This window comes from Delphinus delphis, chromosome 6 (assembly GCF_949987515.2).
Source record: "Delphinus delphis chromosome 6, mDelDel1.2, whole genome shotgun sequence".
Classification (NCBI taxonomy): Eukaryota; Metazoa; Chordata; class Mammalia; order Artiodactyla; family Delphinidae; genus Delphinus; species Delphinus delphis.
Genome location: NC_082688.1, coordinates 83,082,585 through 83,101,123, shown reverse-complemented (window position 1 = coordinate 83,101,123; position 18,539 = coordinate 83,082,585). Strand labels below are relative to the sequence as shown.

At 43.3% G+C, this 18,539-nt stretch overlaps 1 protein-coding gene across 5 annotated transcripts in view; it reads right to left on the bottom strand.

Annotated features, from left to right (window-relative positions):
• NTRK2 (neurotrophic receptor tyrosine kinase 2) overlaps positions 1-18,539 on the bottom strand; it is a 378,936-nt gene that overhangs the window by 164,619 nt on the left and 195,778 nt on the right. For 3 of the 5 annotated variants that reach the window (XM_060014974.1, XM_060014975.1, XM_060014978.1), the window contains one exon: positions 432-620. In XM_060014974.1, the coding sequence (XP_059870957.1) occupies positions 432-620 (189 nt within the window). Of the gene's footprint in view, positions 1-431; positions 621-6,892; positions 6,941-18,539 lie in introns of all 5 variants that reach the window. The other 2 variants (XM_060014973.1, XM_060014977.1) reach the window with 1 other exon arrangement.

The following is an 18,539-nucleotide window of genomic DNA, read 5'->3' as shown; positions in this document are numbered from 1 at the left end:
AACACAGAGCATTCCTGACTACCATTAGTGTATATTTTAAGGACTTTCAATAGACCAAATTTAAATCCCACCAATTGCTTGTCTTCTGTAACTGATGTATGTGCATTCTAATGACACTTCTGGTTTCTGTCTATCTTTTTCAAGATAAGCATGCCTTGATTCCAACTTCATGTTGACAAATGGTTTTGGAAAATGGATCTCAAGAGAAGTCAGTATCTGCCCACAGTTCCAATCCCAGCAGGAGACACACCCTGAGAACTCCATAATCAACAAACTAAATGATCTATTCCTTGGGCTCAAAGCCCCAAGGATACTCAGACATTTCACACTGTACCCTCCCCTCAGTCATCCTCGTCAGGGACTCTGATAAGCATACTGCTTGATACAGCTATGCAGCAAATGGGCCAATAAGTATAAACAGCAGTACTTACATGTGTCTGGCTTGAGCTGACTATTGGTGATGCCAAAGTACTGGGGATTTTCAATGACAGGAATCTTGGTCATTCCAATAATGACAGCATCAGGGCCACCCTCTGAAGACGACGGAGTGTTACTCCCATTGGAGATGTGATGGAGTGGGCTGGCAGAGTCATCATCATTGCTGATAACTGAGGCTGGGCCTGGAGTTGGAAAAATACATACTCTCCTGTAATTTTTCATGGCTTTGTTGAGCTATAATTCACATACCTAAAATTCACCCATTTAAAGTGTACAATTCAGTGGGTTTTAGCATATTCAAAGAGTTGTGAAACCATGACTACAATCTAATTTTAGGAGATTTTTATCATCTCAATTAGCAGTCGCTTCCCATTCTCCCCGCTTCCAGCCCTGGGCATCCACAAATTTACTTTTTACCTCTATGGATTTACCTATTTTGGACATTTCACATCAATGGGATCATATAATATGTGATCTTTGGGGCTTCTTTCACTTAGCCTGACGTTTTTAACGTTGATTCACGTTGTAGCATGCATCATTACTTTATTCCTTTTTATTGCCAAGTGATATTCCATGGCATGGATACACCCCATTTTGTTGACCCATTCATCAATTGATAGAAATCTGGGTTGTTTAAAATTTTTGGCTATTATGAATAATATAGCTATGTGCACTCGTGTACAAGTTTTTGTGTGGATATATGTTTTCATTTCTCTTGGGTGGAAGTGCTGGGTCATATAGTACTTTTACGGTTAACCTTTTCAGGAGCTGCCTAACTGTTTTCCAAAGTGGCTGCACTACATATCTTATATCCGCAACAGCAATGTGTGAGGGTTCCAATTTCTTTACTTCCTTCTCCTGTAATTCAATATGCAGCTTTCCTCTCTGTTCTCTGAACATCTTTAGAGCACGCTCTCATTGAAACTCCCAGCATGAATCTAGGATTCCTGTTGTACAGTGTACTGAAAGACGTCCTAGAAGTTCAAAGATCTGATCCTTTCACCACTCTCTGGACAAATCACTTAACTTTTTTGTACCTCTACATCTGCTTACATGTGTAAAATATGCAAAATAGTATCTGCTTGTTACTTTCTGAGACTGGAATGAAACTACTGACATGAAAATGTGCTTCATGAGTATGAATTACTACTAAGTATTACTAAATAAACTTACAAATAACTGGTCGACTAGAATTGCATCGGCCTGTCCTATTACTATGCTCCACTTTCTGTATATTCTCTCAGCAGCGGCACCACTTTTGCGCGCAAAATAATGGTCCAATCCCATAGCAAAGTTCCCTGTTTTGCCTTTAGCCATAACATTATTTGTAGTGTCATTACATGGATGTCTTTATACTAAAGCAATAACCATAACATTTTTCATACCAGATTTAAACTTTCCAGTCCAGAGTCTCAGAACGTATATACCCATAAATACAGTCTACTGTATCTTGTCTAAACAATTCAACCATTGACCTATAATGTTTGCAACCAAAAATACATTCACAAAGATAAACGTCTACATTCATTGAAAACGTGCAAACAATTAAGATCTCAGTGGCTTTTGACAGACACGCCCTACAGGGAAAGTAGACAAAGCCCCCTAGTATAGTACACAGGATTCTACAGTATCCTGAATAGGTGCAGGGTCTTCCAGAAGGCTCCCAATGGCCAGGGTTACTATAATAAGCTAAGAGGAAGACAGGAAGAAAAGGATATGGAGGAAAGACAAAGGGAGGGCAATGAGAAGGCAAAATCCAATGTGCGGAGAAGACAAATGTGTACTGGTTAAACGAAAGCCTTAATCGCTATTTCCTGAGCAAGACCACGTGCGTTTGCCCAGCCCCCCAGGACGTTTCAGCACCTCCAGCAAATCTCTACCTCTTCCTCACATTTTACTTTTTCTGTAAGAAGCACAGCAATAGAAACAAAAGTTGTTGTATTATACTTTTTTGAATTCCCTACGAAATATCACGGTAATCCATCCCCCAACCTCCAAGATCCATTTTCCCTCTTATATGGGGATTATCACAGTTTGTAGGGATAACGACATTCCCCAGCTAGCTGAATCTTAAACTAGGCAGGAGGCAGCCAACTGCTATTATAGGTAATTTTTTTTTTTTTTTTTTTTTTTCTGGTACGCGGGCCTCTCACTACTGCGGCCTCTCCCGTTGCGGAGCACAGGCTCAGGACGCGCAGGCTCAGCGGCCATGGCTCACGGGCCCAGCCGCTCCGCGGCATGTGGGATCCTCCCGGACCGGGGCACGAACCCGTATCCCCTGCATCGGCAGGCGGACTCTCAACCACTGCGCCACCAGGGAAGCCCTATAGGTAATTTTTAAAAACACTCTCTCAAGGGGATGTGTATTTAAGTTGCTTTTAATGATACACTCTGGCTTAATTCTGCAAGCAAGTCCTCACACAGCCAATTTAGAAGCCACAGAACACTCAAAGCAAAGGCAAGCTTACCAGTTGTATTCATCTTGAGCCTAGCTCACCAGTGTTAGTAAACAGTGGAAATTCTGCCAAGAATAGCTACACAGACAAGTCCTTTCTAATATCCTTAACCATCCCTGTTTTATGATTCTTGACAGGCCCCGATCACCCAGAGCTTAAACCCAGAGGTGGAAAATGGACATGTGTTATGCTAAGCTTTCTGCATCTTGTCAATAAAACCTTCCCATCATGGGCTCCCTTGCTCCAGTCCCGGTGCAGCTGTCCCCTCCTTCGACGTTACCAAAGCACGCTACTGTCCGAGCTCCCCGGGAAGGGTGCAGTAGAGGCCACACATTTCTCAACAGATTCCAGGCTTCACATTTACCCCCAGAAATGCAAGAGTTGTCATGTTCAAACACTCCACATGCTGTCAGAAGGCCAGCGATATCTGCTTCTGGACTCCCTGCAACAATTAGAAACGCACTGATCCCAGTTGCTTTTCCTCTGATTCCCTTTTGGCCCAGGACAGGCTATCCACATTCCCACAGCATTCAATCATTTTGGAGGAGGATGATACTGAGAAGACAATGTTGAAATTCCTCCAGGAATTCGGGCTCTGAAGCATCTGCCATGCACACAGTGGAGCCTTACTTAAAGAGTTCAACCAAGGGACTTGCTCTTCGCTTCTCCATCATCAGAGGACACCCTTTCCTTCCTGTGGCCTCGCTGAGTAAAACCCCCAACTCTGAGGTAACAGATTCCAAGGGGAGAGGTTCTCTGGGGGAAAATTTTTAAGCACAGAAGCGGTATAAAGCACCAGAGGTAATCTTTCAAAAGCTTTTTCACTTTGCCAGAAGGTCACTGTTGACAAATCTGAGCGACATATAAACCTCAACAGTTTATCAAGTGGAATGTTAATTCAAGTGCTGTTTTCTTCATTATTGATGTTCCAAATCCTGGAAGATTGATACGGCTGGCAAGGTTGCAGAGATTCAGCCATTTTTCTATGAACATTTTGATCGAATGGAGCACAGCAAAGCTGCAAAGGGGGAAAGCTCTCAGGGGGGAAGATGAATGTCTATATAATTTGACAGCAGCCTGTCTGCGCATATCATGGATGTCTCGTTATGTGTCTGTGCACGTGGGGAAAACACCCCAAAAAGACAGACAGAAGAAGAGTCAGGGGCACATCACAGCGGGTGAGAAATTCATAGGAGGACTTGAAAAAATGTCTTACAATGTTAACAAAGTTTTAAATTGCTGGGTATGTGCGGCTTGCTGAGCTTGGGGTACATAGTTCTAATTACTGAGCTGACAAGTAGGAGCTATGCCTGGAAACATTTTTAGCCCATTTTTATTTTAATATGTCTCACATGCAAAGAGGCATTTTTCTTTTACCAGAGCTGCTCAGTAACGTATCCTGCATAAATGACTTTACAGACATTTTTAAACCTGACTGAGACTTTTTTCCCTGATAAGAATTGATGTAAGTCATCTGGAGAAAGAGATTCCTTCTCTCAAGACCAACACGTCTTCAAGGAGAGAGACAGATTATTGTTCTTAAATAGCTGTATTAACCATGTCTTTTATTTTCTGTATTCTGATGCTTCAACATCTGAGGCTTTGGTGACAGAGGAGGGACTGCCAATTCCTAGAGATAATAAAGTACCTGCCTACGAGAGTACGTTTCATATACAAACTGACCAATCCACAGTCTACGCCCCCAACCGCATCACTTACCAGGCTCTCACACTCCAGTCCACTATCCACCTGCCCCATCATCCCAGAGCCAGGTATAAGACAACTGGGGACTGTCCCTACACCCCAGAGCCCACTGACCTTACTCAACCCAGCCAGTCCTAAACCTGCTTACCCTGCCTCGCCCATTCCTTTCTGCAGAAACCACAATAGAGGCTCTTGTCTATGTTTTCCCCTTACTCCCTCTGCCTCCTGATGGACCCTGTGCCCCCTTCAGCACCACGGTCCCCACTGTGTCATGGCCTGCCCTCTTCTCTTGGGATCTGTGAGTAACGAACGATATTTTCAGTGGCAGTCGTCTCCAGACCTGTGGCCTCCCCACAGCTGAAAAATCATAAAACCTACATTTTAAAGCAGCGGCACTTCTGATGAACTGTAGCTGAAATAACAATTCTGGAGAAGAATTCCCTCTGCTGTAGCCTAAAAGGGTGAAGCCCAGTTTTTGAAGCTTTCCAGGAACAAGTGCCTCTCTGCAGAGCAAACCGGCCTGGAAAACATGTACGTGGTTGCACCACGTAAAATGCCAATAAGCATAGTTAACTATTAATTTTATTTTTAAAGGGGAGATAAAGAGTAAGAGTATGGTGTATACATTTTCAAAGGATCTATATATGTCGTAAAATTTATTTTCTTTGTAAGGACATAAGAAATATGTGATAGGTACATCTCTTGGGAGAGAGCTGGTGGGGAGGAACCATGGAGGTGGGTAAGAGAGACATTGTTTAATATTTACATTTCTGTACTGTTAATTTTTGAAAAAATCTTATGGATGTATAATTTTTCTCTGTGTTAACAAACACTCTCTGGGTACAGGCATACATGGTGTTTTCGTTTGTTTGTTTTATTCTTTATCCTTTTCTGTTTTGAAAAAATAAACACTACTTCAAAAAAATTTAAAACAAAACCAAAGCAAAACATTTACATGGTTGCACCGATCTGCTGTTTAGTGGAAGGAAGACCCCATTTCATGGCGCTGCTGTGAGAGAGTTTGTCACTCAACTCCCCTCTTCACCTCCACACACAGAGTGAGCACAAAGCCTTGGAACAGGGTACCTTCAAGACGGTATGGACAATCTCTCTGCTATCTTGGCAAAGTGCCTATGATCAGCTGGATCTGAAATTTGTCCCTGGGGAGTCACAGACAAGTCCTGAGCTGGTGGAGCTCAATGTCCCAACTGTGCCACACTCCACTTTCTCTTTGCTGGTTAAGAGCTTTAGTCTTGGAATTCCTGGGGCTAGCTGAGGGTGAGGGTGACTTTCCCCCTTCAGGCCCTCTCTGGCTCAGTGTCTGCCACCTCTGGGTTCAGTGGTTTTGGATCACTGGACTGACACTGAGAAAGGCTGTCCAACAGGAAAGGTCTGCTATCGGGCTCAAAAAGAGAAAGGAAACAGGCTTCCTTGTATGGATGGGATGAACACGTACGGGGCGGATGGCTCAGAACTGGAAGGCTCCATGACCCTGGTACACTTCCCCTATTTTACAAGTTTCCCTATAGCCAACCTTGCTACCGAAATAAATACTAACCAACAGATACTAAAGATGGGGCCAGATCTTGGAAACACACAGGCAAGATGTAAAGACAGTTTGTGTTTTCATGCCTTCTAAGCAATTCCTGTTCATTGTCTCTGTACCCATAGAAAATACTGAACAAATCGGAGGTCCCGGGAGATCACACCTGATTCCAGTCCCAGTGATGAGTTACATTATCTGCATTCATTTCATAGCTACAAACTCTGCTTTTCAATTTCCAGCACATAGTCTGAATGCAAGGAACAGAATGCAATCAAGCACAAATCGTAGCGTCTGGACGTTAGAGTCTTGCTTTGAAAGAGAAGTGGTCATAAACGAACAGCTGATTTCCCAATTCAGAAATTTATTACATGTTGGCCAATGGAAGAAAGTTAAGATCCGAACTTGCCCAGACTTGAATATTCAGCCAAATGTTTGCTGTACATGGAGTTGGAGTGTAGTTGCATTTTATTTCCTTAACCTTCTTAAAAATGCAGCAACAAGCTAGATCTGGATGACGGTTAACACTCCCCCATAGGATAAAAACAAGGTGATGTCAAAAATACAAAACCATTTACTAAAGTCAATGTTCCTTTTCTGGAAAATTCTAGGCATCTTTCTTCAGCAAATCAGAAACCGGGAACACAGAAAAAGAATCAAGGACCAACAAGTATAAAGAGAGTCAAAGCAGTTTCATCCTAATTAAACAACACAAACTCATTACTTATCCAAAGAATGAGGAACTACTTACCAACACCTTGTCTTGATTTTACTTTCCCAAATCCAAACCATGAGAAATCTGAAAACCACAACAAAACATAAAATAAACTTCGAAACAGAAGCGTAAACCAGAAGCATTCAGCACTGTCCCTAGAGAAATAACAAACTGCCCCAAAAAGCTCCACTGGGGACCAAAGCTTCCCCTCAAACACCTGGAAACTAACCCTTGGATTTTTGTGTAAAGATTTATTTCTCATCCTGAGAACATGGAGGTTGGAATAAGATAAGAGACAGCAAGAGCTTGTCTTTGAGAAAAATGGCCCAAACCTAGGGTTAAAGGCACTGAGCAGATTTTCCTTCTCACTGTCTCTCTTCTCCCTTAAGTATCGAATCATCAAACAGGGAACTGCAGGGATGAAAACAACACAGTGCATTCAACAAGTGCACCATGGCTCTCAACCACAGACATATGGGAAAATAATCAAAGAAAACAGATCTTTTCTGGAGCTAAGACAGTACAAAAAAGGAATGTGAAATCCTCTGGGAGAACTGACACTTGGACTAGATGGGAATTCAAGAGGAAAAAAGGGGACCACAGTTCCACAACTGACTTGCTGTGTGATGGTGGGCAGCTCCCAGCAGCTCTGCGCCTCTTTATAACACAAGGTTCCATGAGGCACGTGTGGGAAAAAGTGTGCCAAATGTTTGGAGGTCCTCCAGTGAATAATGCCACAATGAAATGCCTATTTATTTCCTGGGCCCGACTGTTCCCTTCTAGGTAATTTCCGCTGGGTTCAAAGTAAACTCTGCACAGTGGGGAAATCCCTGGATAAGAGGCCAATAAAGGGAATGGAGCCCAAATAAGTAGTAACTGTGTTTCTCAGCTCCTTACATCTGTAGTGATTTTTACAGGCAGGATAAAAAGCTACATAAGAGAAGAGCCCATCAAAATGAAAAATACATACGAAAACACTCTGCACACTCAAAAATGCCTTACAAAGTTGTCATGAATACTATCTTTTTCAAGTACATTTAGCCTTTCCTTTCTTAGTATTCTACAACTTCAGCTCTAAGCCAATTTTTACTTCTGATTGTTATTCCTCTGAATGCTTTCTTCCAGATTTTAAAAGGCAGGCCTCTGGCCTCTATCCAATGCCAAAGAAAGATTCGTTTGCACAGAAGAAAGTGACCTCATTCACTGGGTCCTCAGTGTAGCGAGGCCAGGCTGTGCCTGTGGATTTCTTAGTTACGACTTATCTCTTTCAAAATGGAGTGTATTTTCCTACTGGTCACTTTTTGTTTTTCTATACGTGTTTGATTTACATAGTTTTAATTAAATCGTGGATTGAATATCTGGACTCCTTTTTTCACTTGAGTATTTTTTCAAAATCATGTTTCTGTCTTACAGAGAGCCCACTGAAGGGCAAGGCCATAGCACTCCTCACTGGTTACCTGATTCAGATTATTGTCCACCATCCACTATCACAACCACAACTGCAATGAACATCTTTGCACGTCTTAGGTGCTCCCATCCCCATTTTCAGAAATCATTCCCTCAAGATAAATCCCAGAAATGGAATTACTGTGTCAAAAGGGGGAAATATTGTTAAGGTTCTCGATGCACGTTACCTAATTGTTTTCCCACTACATGAGGTATTACTTTCACCAACAGCGTACAAGAGGGTGGAGTGTATTTCCAATGGGAAAGCTAAGGGTGAACCATTTCCGACGTCTATCCTGCCATTAGTAGGTCTCCACCTAACTGAACAGAGACCTGGTAAGTACTCTCCTCCCATCTGTGCCGCATGATGTCACTCACCCCCCGTGTGTCCTAGGCTGGTGTTTGACACAGGTGCAGTAGGGAGAACTACAGGTATGAAAAGCATAAGAATAAAGCAGGTAACACTTGTGCAATCATCATAATTCATAAAATGCCTCCCCCACCTCAGACATTTCTCCCTTAGTCCTCAGTCAAACCCTGTAATATATCCCAGTTCCTTAACAAGGGATTGAGATTCAGAGGGGCCGACAGACTTAGCAAAGGCCACAGCCTTTCGATGCCAAATCCAGTTTTTCCATTCTTTCTTAGTTGCCTTTCCAATCCTCCAAAATACTTAGCCAAAATTAGCCAAAGCTGATGTAAATGTTGTAGCGTTTACAACGCTACAATTAGGATTCAATCTTATATATAGAAAAGCACTAGAAGTAGTTATTCATTCCTCGTTTATTTATTCAGCAGGCATAGCAGAAGATTCAAATACAAAGAGCTGTATGGCCTGCGCTCAAGGAGTTTACAATCAAGGATCAACTCTCGTGGAAGTACAACCGGGGTGTATGGGAACTCAAACAAGGAGTATCTAGCTGAATCTGGGAAGCAGGTAAGGGGGGAGCAGGTAAGGGGGGAGAGTTCTTTGGCTTCTGGACAATAGATTAAAATTTGCCAAGAATGGGAAAAAGCAGAGGAGGACATTCTCACTGTAAATAGTCCAGTTCTGGTTAGAGAGGGAAGCATTCATTTGTCAAGGGGCTGATGAAGCTGGAAAGCGGAAAGAAGCTGAAACACATAAGCAAGGGCCAGGTTAAGAGTTTGGAATCTATGGTGAAAATTGCAGGTAGGCCCTAGAAACCAACCAACCAACCAACTTCAGGCCAGGAAGGAACATAATCACAGTTAATTTTAGAAAGTGGTTGCAGGATGGAAACAGGATGATGTAATGGAAAGACTGAGGGCAAGAGACTGGTTGAAGAGGCTGCTGGAGAAATCAGGGCCTGAGAGAATTGTTACCTGAGCCAGGTAGTGGGGAGGTGGGGCAGGGATGAGGAGGGGATGGCTGTCCGGCCTCTTTAGGGGAATCAAGAGGACTTGGCGATCGATTGCAAGTTGAGGGGAATATCGGAAATGAACAGGGACGTTCTTGGGTTTAGACTACAAGACACATGGTGATGCTGCCCAGTGTCTCCAAGGAACCTGGCAGGAAAATAGGCAAGGGGTTCAACTCACAGCATGCGTGTGGGGCATAATTCCCAAATAAGGTGACTACGTGCAGAAAGCCTCAGAGGGAGGCATCCAGTGTCTGGGGCTCAGGTCTGGAGCTCAGAACCCAGGTCTAGTGTCCCAAGTGGATCTGCTCAAGTTTAAGCGGAGCCCAGAGTCCAACTGAGAACAGAAGCTGGATGCTGCAGCTGGGACACATTTCTTCTTGGACACATTAAAAAACACCCCTTTTTGTAGGTACAAATAAAAGGATATTCAACGAGGCTAACTTTTGACAAACTTATTCCTAAATTGCTAAAATACTTCTAAGTTCTTTTTAACAGTCACACAATTATTACATAAGAGAGACTATAATCTTCTTGACCATACGCCAGAGTTCTTGGAAAATTTAACAAATTAGGCAGAGCACCATCACATTGATACGTCTCCCTTCCAAGAACTGTCCTTTGTTCGACTTTTTCTTGATGAATTTAAGCAGTAGTCTTAAAACCGTGGTACTAAATTTCACCCGCAAAAATTTCCCATAAGGCCAAAAAGAAACAATTTCTCAATTTCCTGTGATGTTTCACCCATTGGGAGCAGAGTCCTGCCAAAGATTCATTTATTTTCTACTTAATAAGAGACACTTTATTCACTGCAACATAAAGGGCTCCTTCAAAAGCAAATGTAATTGCAGCGAGCTTAAAGGAACTCCTTCTTTTGGAATCAAGACCAACAAAGAGTCTAAATTATGAAATTAACCAATTAAATCCATCTCTTCTTGAAGAAAGTTCAATCTTCCCTATCCAGAGAAGAGGAATGTAGAAAAGAAAATAGCATATTAACACATTAACAGCTCTAAAATGGAACTCTAAATAAAATAAATAGCAATAAAGATTCCTTTTCAAATGTCTCTCAGAGGAAATCACTAAAATTTAGGGGGTTGAAAAGGAATATTTATGATGCAAAGGAGAGAATCAGAGGAAAGAGCGAGAAACAGGCAACATGGAAGAAATTTAATCTTCCCTGTGGTGCTGAATGGTACAAACACTAAATGTGATTTTTAGAAGGGCTCTGATCTCAAGAGAATGCCATTTCTGGATTTTTTTTGTAAGTTTCAGAAAAAATTGATTTTGTATATTAGAAGGAAAAGCAGCTCTTCTAACTCTGGAGGAATTAAAATTTGCTGTGTTCTCAATTGAAATTTCTTTATATATATATATATATATATATATTTTTAATTATTGAAATTTCTTTATATTTTAAGGCAAAACTCATCACCCTCTGCCCCCAAGAAAAGCATCTCTAATGATGGAAGCTAAAGGGAGAATATGATTCACTGACAGAAATGCACTTCACTTCCAACTTCTTCTTCCTCTCCTTCGGAGAGTGGGCCACACCCACTCCCCGAAGGACACATAAGAGAGGAGCTATGGGCTCCTTGCTGCCAGGAAAGTGTTGAGCCCAGAGTAGACTCCATAAGTGCTTGGGTGAGCAGCCGACTGCCTGTTACCTCACACAAAGTAGGATGACTGGTCATTGCAGTGGAAAGGAAATGAATGCAAAGGACCGCTTTGTGGACAATACAATCATCTCTCTTTCCAACTGACACATAATCGGAGTGAGTAATAGTTTGCTTCAAATTAATTCCAGTTCCTCAGGGCACAGAATAGTGTCGTTTGGGGCCAAGTTTCCACTTCAATTTAAACTTAATCTTTTACTTAAGGACACAACCTTTATATATAAGTCCCATCTCCACAGACCAAGAAGAGGGCTCACTTTGAGTTAAACTAGTTCCCGAAATCACAGTTCAAAAGGGTCCTGGAGGGCTTCCCTGGTGGCGCAGTGGTTGAGGGTCCGCCTGCCGATGCAGGGGACACGGGTTCGTGCCCCGGTCCGGGAAGATCCCACATGCCGCGGAGCGGCTGGGCGCGTGAGCCATGGCCGCTGAGACTGCGCGTCCGGAGCCTGTGCTCCGCAATGGGAGAGGCCACAACAATGAGAGGCCCGCGTACCACAAAAAAAAAAAAAAAAGGGGTCCCTGGATTTCTCCTGACCAGCCTTCATTGGCTCCATCCTTTCCCTTCCCTCAAACTTCCAATGTGAGTTATGTCCACTGTTCTTAAGAAAAGGAACACTGAAGACCTCCAATGTGACAAATTTAAAGAAAAATATGTGTTTTGTGGCTGAAACTGCTAGCTGCTCTCTGAAGTCTGTATTTCCCTCTTTTTCCCTGGGCCCACAGCTAGACTACATTTTCCAGCCCTTCCTGCAGTTAGTCGTGGCCATACTATTAAATTCCAGCCAATGGAAGGTGTGCAGAGCATTGAGCACCACTTCTGGGCTGGATGACTTATAAATGTATGCTACCCCATGCTCTTTCCCCTTCTACTTGTCCAGAAGGAAGACTGAAGACAATGATTACGGTAAACTTGGAAGTTATGACTTGAAGATAGCAAAGAAATTCTCTGCTCATTCTCCCAGTATTGTTTGGTGAATGCAGACAGTGTAGAAACCGAGTTCTTCTACCTGAGGTCCAATGAAGCTGAGCTATGTATCCTCCAACTTTCATCCATATGCAAGAAATAAACTATTGTGTTTGAACCATTTTCCACTTCAGGACTTTTTTTACTATGGTAGAGAGCCTATCCTAACCGGTACAAAGGGAAAGATATACACACATGTACACATAGAAATTAACTGACTCCATAACCTCTAAACCCCCCATCACAAATTCATAATTGTGTTCCATGTATATCTACATTTTTAAATCCACAGTGTGAAAATCCACAGATTTCATTAGATTTTCCAAAGCTACTTCATTGCAAAATGCTAAGAACCCCTGAAATACACACAAATGGTTTCAGAGACAAAGATATCAATGCATAGGTACTCTGCATTTCAATTCTATTTGATTATATTCCCTATCAACACTTGAACCTGGGTGCTGATAACCATCTATCATCTCTCACCTAAACTTCTATAGCAACCTTCTCATTCATCTCCTGCTCTGTTCTTGCCTCCCCGGAATCTCTCCTCTGCAGAGCTGCTGGGATAATTATTTTCAGGTATCAGTCAGATTATTGCATTCCCCTGCTTAACATCATTTAAAGGTTTCTCCTTGCATCTAGAATAAACTCCTGATGATGACTAGAGTCCCGTACGACGTGGCCTCCCCCAGCCTCCCCCGCCCCCCCCCCCCCCCACCATCTCCTGTGAAACGACCACAGCAGTCTCTTTCCTGTTCCTGCTCACTCTGCACGTTTCCTTGCCTCCTTCCAGAATCCTCTGTTTGGGCTCTTCTCATGCCTAACCACCACCTCTCATCCTTCGGGTTTCAGGGCAACTATCACACCCCAGAGGAGCCCCGACCTCACCACTAACCCAAGCCTCTCTCAGCCCCTCTCACTAACTATCATCTCCTCCTTCTCAGTATGTACCAAGAAAGGACCTGACTCACTTCAGGTATTATTTCTTGTCTGTATCCTTTACTAGGACTGGAGCTTCACAAAGTCCGTGACTGTCTTAGAAGAGGCTCAGCCCCCGCACCCCCACTGGAAACAGACTCTGACACAAGGATTCAAGTGAAGGCAGTTTAGTAGGAAGGGATCCAGGAAAACTAGAGGGAGAGTGAGCCGGTGACACAGGGAGTGAGGGAAGCCTGCAGTGGATGCGTTATCCAGCGGGTTACACTGTGGACAACTAGAGTTCAAATCCCTGGGGTGCTTGGGGAGAGGGTGTAGAATGCATCTCAGAGTTTTCCCATCCAAAACATGAGGAAGTTGGGTCATTTACCTTCCAACTACCATCTGTCATTCTGCTAAGAGAGAGCACTGGGGTAGATTCCCGGGTGTTTGCAGTAGGACACTGGGGGCCAGCACGGAGGCCAGCATGGGGATGGTGGGACTTGGGAGGACCTGGTGGGGCATCAACAGGATTTGCTACAGGGATCTTGTCTATGTAGCTCACCACCACCTTCAGTGCCTAGTACAGACCCTCAATAAATACTTGCTGAATGAATGCATGAGAACAACCATTTTTAAAAGCATAACAATATGAAGTACAGCAAGTGTAATGAAAATACCAACATGCAAATTATACACTCAACGTAAAAACCACAATATTTTGCAAGCATATTTGCTGCCCTCTTGAATCATTTATGGCCCTCCCATGGAATCTCATGGTAGACAGTATTTAAAAGTGAGCAATACCCAGAACCCAGCATTCTGGGCAGGAATGTGGAATAAAGATGCTGGATCAGATGTCAGGCGCGGGGTCTCTCTAGATGCTGTAAGAAATGAACTGCATGACCTTGGGTGAGTCACTTCCCTCCCTCATAGGCTCTGCTTCCTACTCCATGAAGACAGAGGTTGAGAAGTGGCATCAAAGGTCCGTTTGAGCCCTAGCAGTCTATAGTACTAACCATCAGGCACATATGACTGGGAGTAAATTGCACATGGCCTTATATAGCTTTCCTGAGCATGGGTATTTTGGGAATGTGAGATCATGTGCAATTTAAAGAAAAGCATTCAGTCAACTGGCCTAGATTTCCTCCTACTCAGATGCTTTGGGGTCACTATTTCCTCATCTTGCGAGAAGGGCCTGTGCTCTGCAAAAGCAATTTTTGAAAAACAGTACTTATTGATTACTTGCTAGATGCTAGGACACTTACTAGAGATTAGATATTACTTTAATCAGGGAAAATTGGTCAGCTTCTATTGCAGCATTAAAAAAATAAAATCAGACTCAAATGATTTTTAAACGCTACAAAGTTCAGAAGCCTCAAGTGGGAGTAGATGAAATAGACTTGCTCGGAATGTGGAAAACTGTCCCCTTCCCATATTTCAAACATTTAATTTTGAGCACAAAATGTTGCCAACTACTTCCCTCTTTCATTTGAACGTGTGGAATATTTCAAAGAAAATTCATTTGGTCTACATCTTAGTCATTCACAGTTAAACATTACAACGTGTTGGATTTTTTTAAATCTATTGTAAATTCTGAAGGCTTTTTCTTTAACAAAGGAGGTCACACGATCTTCTCTGAGTGGGTAAAAAATGGAACCTGGGACCCCTAATGGTTCGTTTTAAACTTGGGACTTTGAGAAAGGTAGAGGCAGCCTCTGTTTACTAGTAATAGTTGAAAGAGATGAAAGAGGCATATCAAAGCTTTGTCTCTGTGGTACCACCCCAGTGAGAGCTCAAAACACTCTATAAACAATTTTTTTCAGCTGTCACAAGCTCCCTGCAGGGAAGACAGGCGATGTCTGGTTGTACACACACAAAATTTCCCTAATACTGTCTTCACATTGAGGGAATGACTGGCTGAGACCCATCCCCAAACCCCCATCTCTCTGCAAAGCAACACTGGTAAGCACTCAGAGCAAGTCTTTTGGGAGGGAAACTGGCTGATACTCATCATCTGAGAAGTGATATTAGTGGCCCTCAAAGAGAGTAACAAACCCAGAGAGGCTGGCAAACACTTTATGTCAAATTCCCCTGAGCTTTCATTTCCATGGAAAACCTAAACAATGACTCAGAGACCTGAACTGACTTGCTCAGACCTGTCTCTCGTGCCCAGTCACCGAGTGAGGTCAAAATGTGCTCTCTGCTCTTCCTTGCACAAGGACTGTCGCCACATGACATGCATTTGAAAATCCTTTTGTAATTGCTGCTATAAAGTCATAGTTATATTCATATTTATGCATATATATATATATAACATGCAAATTCTTTTTTCAGTTCCTCTAAACCAACATTTGCTGCAGCTAATGCAAAGCACCATGTAGGAATTTTTTTCTGTGGTTCTATTATGGAATTTTGGAAAGAGTAGGAGGATGGCAGCATTTCTAGCCATCTCACTTTAAAATATTTCCAGTTGTATCCAAATTCTTCTCTCCAATCTTGGAAAGACCTGCTTCATGCACCTTTGTCTTTTTTTTTTTTTTTTTTTTTTTTTTGCGGTACGCGGGCCTCTCACTGTTGTGGCCTCTCCCATTGCAGAGCACAGGCTCTGGACGCGCAGGCTCAGTGGCCATGGCTCACGGGCCCAGCTGCTCTGCGGCATGTGGGATCTTCCCGGACCGGGGCACGAACCCGTGTCCCCTGCATCGGCAGGCGGACTCTCAACCACTGTGCCACCAGGGAAGCCCGCACCTTTGTCTTTCTTTCCAGTGACCCAATGTCAACCTTCCCCTCCCCACCACCCCCGACCAACACTCTTAAATCCAGCCAAGGTCAGGAAATGTGTGAGGCTGACACAATAGCTAAGATGTTCATTTAATTTTATTACTTTGTGCTCTTCTATTAGGAAGCTCCCATAATGGAATAGAACATAATAGGATTATATACACTTATAAAGCTGGGTGCTGAATACAAATAGTTGAATAAAATGACCATAAACAGAACAAAATGAAAACTCATTGTCGAAAATGCAGCACCAGTCATATGAATTAACTATCGGCCACCCACTTCCTACTTAATATCACTGGAGGTGGTTTACACACTGTCAGTGGAGGAAACCCAAATCCATAAGATGAAACCGCATTTCCTTCCTTCATGTTTTCCCACTAAATGCCCAATGTGCTCTTTAATATCCACTGCCTTTCTGGAAACAAATCAGAATTGACTGGCTAGGTCAGTGGTCTTGAATGGGGATGACTTTTGCCTCCCAGGGGAAGTTTGGCAACGTCTGGAGATATTTGGGGTTGTCACCATGGGAGGGGTGAGGTGGAGAGGCTGTGCTCCCAGCGTGTGATGGGTAAAGGCCAGAGATGCTGATAAACAGCCACCAGTACACAGGCCAGTCCCCACACAACAAAGTACTTAAGTCCCGAAACATTAACCGTGCCGACACTAAGAAACACTGGCCTAAGCCGTAGCCCAGCAGAGGTGGAATTTGTCCCCAAATCTTGTAGCTCTGTTAAAAAGAAATCCTAGCCTGTCTGAGCTCACTGCTACTACAGGAGTTTAGTCTTCTCTCATGTTATTCCAATGTTCTTATCACTGGTCCCTCTCTCTCAGTTTCCCATATTTTGCAAGAAACATCTATGATATTGTCATTTCTGCTGCTTCCAAACACCAAAAAGTGCTGCTCTGATCCGGAACAGATAGGCAATGCAGTATGAAGGGATGGGAATTGCATGTGGATCCCAAGTCTTGGGTTCGAGTCTTGGGTCCTCCACTTCCTGACAGACACCCCACGGTGACTTGGTCTCTCTAAGAGTCCTTCCTCAGAGCAATAATTACCGCCCTGCCCACCTGAAGGGGCTGTTTTAGGATCAACGGACCGATGTGTCTGTGACACCTCCATAAACTCTGGTATTATATAAACATAAGAGTAAGGAAAATTTTCAATGGCATTCAAAACCTTGACTCGGCCCCAGCTTTATCACTTATGACTTGCCTTAAAATACCCCAGCTTTGGGCTTCCCTGGTGGCGCAGTGGTTGGGAGTCCGCCTGCCGATGCAGGGGACACGGGTTCGTGCCCCAGTCCAGGAGGATCCCGCATGCCGTGGAGTGGCTGGGCCCGTGGGCCATGGCCGCTGGGCCTGCGCGTCCAGAGCCTGTGCTCCGCGACGAGAGAGGCCACAACGGTGGAAGGCCCACGTACCGCAAAAAAAAAAAAAAAAAAAAAAACCCAGCTTTCAGTTAAACTGTTAGTTTGCATTCCTTAAATGAGCATGCCTTATTTTCCTATTTCTTCATTAATTCATTGAAAAACTATTCTTTGACCACCTGATAGATACAAGACACAAGACAGTGCTGGGAATGTAATAAAGAATAAAGTAATCACAGTCCCTGCACATGTGGAGCTTCCAAATGTTGTTTCTTTGCACCAGCTGATTTTTCCTACTGAAATATAACCTTCAATCTCAATTTTTTTACCATTAAATCCTCTTTATTCAACAAAATCCACCTTAAAATTCACTTCGTCATGAGCATTTCTCCATTCCCCAAATCGGAAATACCCCCATTGACATTTAGGTGGTCTGTCTCACGATAAATACCACATTCTCTTCTGTATTCATATTTATATAGTCTTACTGCTCCTATTAGATTTTAAGCACTCTGAGTTAAACAGAAATCTTCTCATTCACCCTCTTCCATAAGCTTCCTAACAGTTACAACAGTGTCAAGCAGGATACTTTACATGTGGTAGCTACTTAGCAAATACTTCAATTGCTGATTGGGTCCAAGTAGAATGATTTGAAAACAGGGCACGAGATGCCCACAAAAATAGTAGGGACTGAGTTGGAAAGCGAGAGATAGACAACAGTAGGAGCCTTCATTATGCCGACTATTGTTTTCTGTATTTCCAAGGCACACTGTTCTTTGCCCGCCAAAGCTCATCTCACTCTGAATTTTAATTATCTACTTACTTGTTGTAACCTCTCCCCACTGGAAGGTCTCTACGAGTAACAAAAATATTTCTGTCTTGTCTCCCCATTGTACTTCTAGCATTGAGCACAGTGCCTGGTACATTTTAGGTACTCAGTAAAGATGTATTGAATGAATAGGTGAACAAATTCCAACTTTTTTTTTTTTTGCGGTACGCGGGCCTCTCACTGTTGTGGCCTCTCCCATTGCGGAGCACAGGCTCCGGACGTGCAGGCTCAGCGGCCATGGCTCACGGGCCCAGCCGCTCCGCGGCATGTGGGATCCTCCTGGTCCGGGGCACGAACCTGCGTCCCCTGCATCGGCA